The 6521-nt window shown below is 41.8% G+C and overlaps 1 protein-coding gene across 1 annotated transcript in view; it reads right to left on the bottom strand.

The window, feature by feature from the left end:
* Positions 1 to 5140: 5140 nt before the first annotated feature.
* AGGF1 (angiogenic factor with G patch and FHA domains 1) overlaps positions 5141 to 6521 on the bottom strand; it is a gene marked incomplete at its 5' end in the record, with an annotated part of 18820 nt that continues 17439 nt past the window's right edge. The window contains 2 exons of the mRNA XM_008949167.1: positions 5141 to 5341; positions 6187 to 6286. Of these exons, the coding sequence (XP_008947415.1) occupies positions 5141 to 5341; positions 6187 to 6286 (301 nt within the window). The remainder of the gene's footprint in view (positions 5342 to 6186; positions 6287 to 6521) is intronic.

Below are 6521 nucleotides of genomic sequence, written 5' to 3'. Positions count from 1 at the left end.
GGAGCAGCCCAAGGCGCAGCGCGTGGCCTGCCTGCAGCGCTGGAGCAACACGGGGCGTTCGGCGCTCACGGGGTGGCGAGGATGGTGCCCGGCTGCACCGGGCGCTGTACTGAGGTCGGTGCCAGCGCGGCCCCGGAAACCGGCACGCAGGTGAGTTCATCAGCAGAGAGCTATTGCTGGGTTAACAATAAGATGCCGATGAAAAACACGTATGTAAATGTGCGACTGGATGAGAAAATAATCCTGCGTTCAGTGGTGACAAAGATACGCAGCACTTATGAAAGGGCCATACAGAACAAAATATGCTGGCACGCATGTTTAAGTACATCTTTCTCAGGACGTCTCTTCCTGCTGCTCTGGGTCAGTTACCTGCTGGCTGAATGCCCGTGTCAAGATGCATTTCGTTCATCCAGTTGCAGCAGCAGAGTCTGTTTTTGCTGGAGCAGAAGCTCAAGTTTCAGCTGTGGCATGTGTTGTAAGACTATTTCACGTGGACACAATAGTTCAGAGCCCCTGTTGGCATAGGTGTTTAGTTGAGTGGCTTTCACACAGTGATGAATGGACTCCCAGTTTTTACCTCCTACCCTGGTTGTTCAGCACTGAAGATAGGAACATCGTACTCCTCTCAGAAAATTTTAAATTTCAGAAATACATTTGGTAAGTTGGCGCATTCCAAAATTCACTGTTAGGACTACAGAAAATAGTTTTTTAGATAAACCGATGAATGCAGTGTTATTCTTAACAGCTTTAAGGTGATATGTATTCAGTAGCAATATTTCTACATAGAGTAAACTGCTAAAATATTTTACTTTGTATGTCTAGAAAAGTGACTTGGTGTAAGTGATCGATATTAGGGGACATAAGGTGGAAAAAACATGATGGTTGGAGGACTGAGAAGGTAAGACAGTTAAACTTCATGCTGTATCTTACTGGTTATAGCCTCCAAAATTATAATAGTGCAATGGCAACTGATGTTCCCCTCCTGACGTGAGGGAAAGCAGTACTGCATTTGCACATAAGACTCGCACAACACTGGTAGCTTTCACTTCACTAATTTGTACTTAAAACTTTCTAAGAAGTTCCTAAGACGGGATGAAAATCCCTGTTTGGCTCAATGCAAGTCTTCCTACTCAATAAAGGCACACAGCTGCTTGATGAGGATTCGTCAGACTTTATTTTCAGTTGTTTTGTTGACAGTGTGATTTTAATGGCACCACTTCTTCCATTTTCCTAGGCAGCATCAAGGGATAATGGGATTTATCATACCAGCACTAAACTGAGACTAAGCTTCAACCCTTTATATGGAACTGTTTGTTGAAGGATGACACTGCAGTGCTGAAGGCAGCTGGGGCATGAGACCATGCTTCTCACAGAATGTGAATGATGGCTCACTTCAGAAACTTTATGAAATCCAAACTTAGTTAAATCCTTTCAAGTTTTTTCTTTGCAATGCAACAATAAACCAGTGATTGACTTTACTTAGAGCTGTTACTTGAATAAGTGGGGTAAGTTAAAGTTGTACTAAGGTATGTATGACATGTCTTGTTCTCCCTTCAGATTAAGATTTGTAGTTTGATTTACAATGAAGACCAAAAAAAGGGGCAAAAACATCCTTAAAACATAGGTTTTTTTTCTTCCTTCTAGTAGCAGAAGTGCCTTTTTATATACATAGTGAACTAAACTTGAACTTGTATCTGTTTTGTACAGAACAATTTTTTTTTCTGTTAGAAATTGGTAACTTCTGAAAACATGAAGATGACAATATAAACGAATGCAACAGCAAACTAATAATTCATAACTGTCACTGGAACAGCAAAAAAATGCTTAGAAAGGCAGTGAACTGGTTTTAATTAAATTAAACAATACTGCTGCAGGCAGAGTGCTCGTAACTGTATCTTCAATGCTATACTGCTGAAATAAGGCATGCTTCAGATTGTTAAACTTATGTTCTTTAATGATTTAAATAACATAGGTTGAATATTTTACATTATATTATATGCATCAGTACTGGGCTCGCGTGGGAACGTTTTGGCAGGAGTGGTGTTACAAGGGTTGCTTCTGTGAGAAGATGCCAGCAGCTTCCCGTCTCTGGCAGAGCCAGTGCCAGCTGGCTCCAAGAGGGACCTGCCACTGGCCAAGGCCAAACCTGTCAGCAATGGTGGTAGTGCCTCTGGGATAACATAGTTAGGAAGGGGAAAAAAACCTGCACAACAGTAGCCAAAACAGAGGAGTGAAAATGCATGATATAAACAATTCTGCAGACACGAAGGCCAGCGAAGGAGGTGGAGGAGGTGCTCCAGGTGCCAGAGCAGACTCTCCTGCAGCCAGTGGTGAAAACCGTGGTCCTAGAGTAGTGTTAGATGGAAAAGACCTTTAAGATTGAGTCAATTAATCTAATGCTGCGAGGCCCACCACTAGACCATGTCCCTAAGCACCTGGTCTACACATCTTTGAATACCTTCAGGGATGGTGACTCCATTATTTCCCCTGGGCAGCCTGTTCCAATGCTTAACAACCCTTTCAATGAAGAAATTTTCCCTAGAACTCGACCTGAATCTCCCCTGGAACAACTTAAAGCTATTTCTTTTTGTCCTATCACTTGTTAGTTGGGCGAAGAGACCAAGCCCCACCTCTCTACAATTTCCTTTCAGAGAGCTGTTGGGAGTAAGAAGGTCTCCTCTGAGCCTCCTTTTCTCAGGGCTAAAAAAACCTCCATTCCCTCAGTTGCTCCTTGTGAGACTTGTTTTTCAGATCAGTTTTGTTGCCCTTTGGACATGCCCCAGCACCTCAGTTTGTCTTCTATTGAGGGCCCCCAAACTGAACAAACTATTTGAAGTGCAGCCTCATCAGTGTGAACTACAGGGCAATGATCACTGCCCTAGTTCTGATGGCCACACCCTTTCCAATGTATGCCAGGATGCTGTTGGCCTTCTTGACCACCTGGGAACACTGCTGGCTCATTTTCAGCTGGCTGTTGACCAGCATCCCCAGGTCCTTTTCTGCCAGGCAGCTTTCCCGCCACTCCTCCCCTCTGTAGCATTGCCTGGGGTTGTGCAGGACCCAGCACCAGGACAGTCTTGCATGTGTGGGTGTTGGTTTCTTCTCCCAGGCTGCTAGCGATAGGATAAGAGGAAATGGGCTCAAGTTGCTCCAGGGGAGGTTTAGGTTGAATATTATGAAGAATTTCTTTACTGAAAGAGTGCTGAGGCATTGGAACAGCCTGCCCAGGGGGGTGATGGAGCCACCATCCCCAGAAGTGTTCAAAAAACATATCAATGTGTTTTCTGAGAACATGGTTTAATGGTCTTGGTAGTGTTGGATGATGGCTAGACTTGATGATCTTAGAGGTCTTTTCCAACCTTAATGACTCTATCATCCCCCACTGAAGAAAGGGAAGAATCGGATTAATATTTCCCCTGAGGAGAGGGGAGAAGCAGCAGAAACAACATACAATGAACTGACTGCAACCTTCATTCTTCATTATGAGGGTTGTGAGACACCAGAAGAGGTTGCCAAGGAAAGTTGTGGGTGGGTACTACGTGTGCTCAAGACGAGGCTGGAAGGGCCTCTGAGCAACCTGGTCTAGTAGAAGGTGTCCCTGCCCATGGCAGGAGGCTTGGAACTAGATGATCTTTAAAGGTCCCTTCCAATCCAAACCATTCTATGATGCCCCAACCCCCTGCGCTGTTGTGGGGGGAGCAGGTAGAGAAACTGGGAGTAAATTTGAGCTGAGGAAGAAGGGAGGGGTGGGGGGAAGGTGTTTTACATTCAGTTTTATTTGTTGTTACTCTACTCTGATCTGATTGGCAAAGAATTAATTTCCCCAAGTTGGGTCTGTTTTGCCCATGACAGTAATTAGTGAGGGATCCCTCCTGTCTCTACCTCAACCCAGGGGCCTTTCATTGTATTTCCTCTCCCCTTTCTAGCTCAGGAGGGGAATGACAGCAGCTTGATGGTCCACCTGACATCCAGGTGGCCACGACAGGATATATATATTAATATAAATAGCTAGCAACTTGTCCTTGTCCTTGTTTTACTAAACAGTGCTTGACAGTTGCCTAGAAGATCCCAACAGGGTGGTGAGACTACCAAGTTTCCTTTACTTGGACAAGTATCAAAACTTTAACTTGACTAAAATGTGATTACTTTTTTTTTTCCCCTCTCATTTTAGAAGAAAAATTCACAAGATAGTATCAAAAAGCACATTGCTTAAACTGATAATGATTTATTATGTTTAGGAACATTCAATAAATACCAAGCTTTTAGCTTCAGATTGGCAATCCTTCCCCACCAAAATTCAGTTTGTGGGTTGGGATTTTTTTTCTAGCATAAACTCCATTGCCAGCAATGGATGTATCAGAAGGAGAAGTAAATAAATAATACACACAGACAGCAGTTTTCTAAACATACCTCCTCTTTTAAAGGCATGATACAGGTTTACTAAACAAATTTCAAGTTCTTCACAGAAGAAAATTTTGCTACAAGCCATCTCTGGACATTGTTTTCTTCACCAACGCTGGTAGTTTATTATATGAAGGACAGTATTTATTTTTGAACAGTACTGATAAATGATTTAAAACCAAGGTTTTTTTCACCCTTTAAGCTGAGACATGTAACTAGTACTCAACTGTATGAATTTAAGAGCAATGTATTGCTTGCTGAGCATTTAACAGCAATCAAGAATAAAATACGAAAGAGAAATTGTCAATATAATAATCTGTTAGTAGGGGCCTGGGGGATTTTTGTTATTGTGTTTCAGCTTGCTTTTAAACCACTGTTCAAATTTTAAAACACTGTTAAAGGTATCATATTTAAATTTAACAAATGTTTTGGTTTACTTTCCATGAAGAATTGTTTTAAAAACACAACTGAAAAATCTTCTTGCTCGTAAGAATTGTTCAAGTACTTAAAATGTGAATATCCCTCTAAACTCCATTCATTATTAAAAATGTGTACTTATAAAAGCATGAGGACTACAGAAAATACATTAACATAATAGACTTAATCTTGTATAATTTTTTCCCCACAACTGTATTTTACATATCACCAAGCTTCCGCTTTAGCAAAAGAAAAAGAGTAAAAATAAATTTTCTCCCAACTATTTACACACAGGAATTAGCCTGCTGTAGGACCGGGTGCTTCACTCTACAGTCCCCCTAACCCAAGGCATAGTCTTAGGAGCATCCCTTTGCGACTTAGGTTCCTGGAAGTTTTCAGCAAACCTTTCTCTTGCTTTATCCCAGTTCTTTTTATTCTTGTTCTGGACGATCGGAACATCTTCAACTGAGACTGGTCTGCTGGTACCCAAACCTGCATGCGTCTTATGTAACTGAAGGTGGATCTGCCAAATACATTACATATTCTTGTAACTGCAAGTTAGATAATCTAAACAGTTTAAATCCTACTGTAGAATACTAATTCTACTCCCTTTCCCACGTACTTCTCCTTAAGGCTGTAGTACATGGAGATCATACATGGGCATCTAAAGTACTGTTAAAAAGATGTGTCAAATCACCACCTCTAGAACTATGAGCTAGAGTCCTGAATGACGTTACCTGCCATTAACATTACTGTGAAGTAGTCCTCATTGAGTGAACAGTCTATGTCTGTGGTGGGTAGTTAGAAAACAAAAGGTATGGTGTGGCTCTGAGCAGCACTACCACCAAAAGACATCACGTCTTGGTGGCAAAAACAAGGATAACGTGGCTGCCACAGGGGCCCAGAACTCCATGGCTCTAGTGACTTCTGCCAGATTTTTCTCGCTCATGGCCCATCATCTAGCTTGATTTTTGTGGTAGATCAGCCTCACAGAAAGTGAGGAATTCCACCATAAGCCCATCTCAAATTCACATGACTTAAAATTATTTCAGTTTTCCTCCAGAGTTTGTATTCAGATAAGTTCATTAGTTCAATCGCTAGAATCTATCCGTCTTCCCTTGCTTAGTTTCCTAACAAACACAGACATCACTGGCATTTTCCACTGAAGGGCAAGATCACTGAAAATCTTCAAAAGACTTCCATTAATCAAGTAAAAAATTGCAATTAGTTCTACTGCGACTATGCCCTCCTAACCAGGACTTTGAAATTTTTCAATTGAATAGTGGCTATTAGACATTAAAAATCAGACATTTTTCACTGCAAATACATTTGGATTTTCTGCTCCAAGTAAAAATCAGAAAGACCTACCGGGTCTGTCATGCCACTGCCATCCTTGCCCAGGCCTTCTCCCTTCTTCCATCCCATCTTCTCCAACATTTTATGTCCTTTGTTGCTGTTGCTGATTTCACTTTGAATAAAGTTGAAGATAACTCATAAGCAAGAGTTAATACAAAGAGCAACAAGAGCTACCCAGAAGACGCTATTGCTACCTTTATCAAGTTCTTCCAGGAATATTACAGGTCACCAAAGCTATTCCAAGCCTCTCGTCAGTACGAACTTTAAAATTCTTTCTGAACTATTTGCTTGCTTTAGGAGTTAAGAGACGGTATGAGCAGGTGGGAATGGACTGCACTAGGGAGAGA

The sequence above is a fragment of the Merops nubicus genome, unplaced genomic scaffold (assembly GCF_000691845.1).
Source record: "Merops nubicus isolate BGI_N331 unplaced genomic scaffold, ASM69184v1 scaffold29441, whole genome shotgun sequence".
Classification (NCBI taxonomy): domain Eukaryota; kingdom Metazoa; phylum Chordata; class Aves; order Coraciiformes; family Meropidae; genus Merops; species Merops nubicus.
This window is presented reverse-complemented; position numbering and strand designations above follow the sequence as displayed.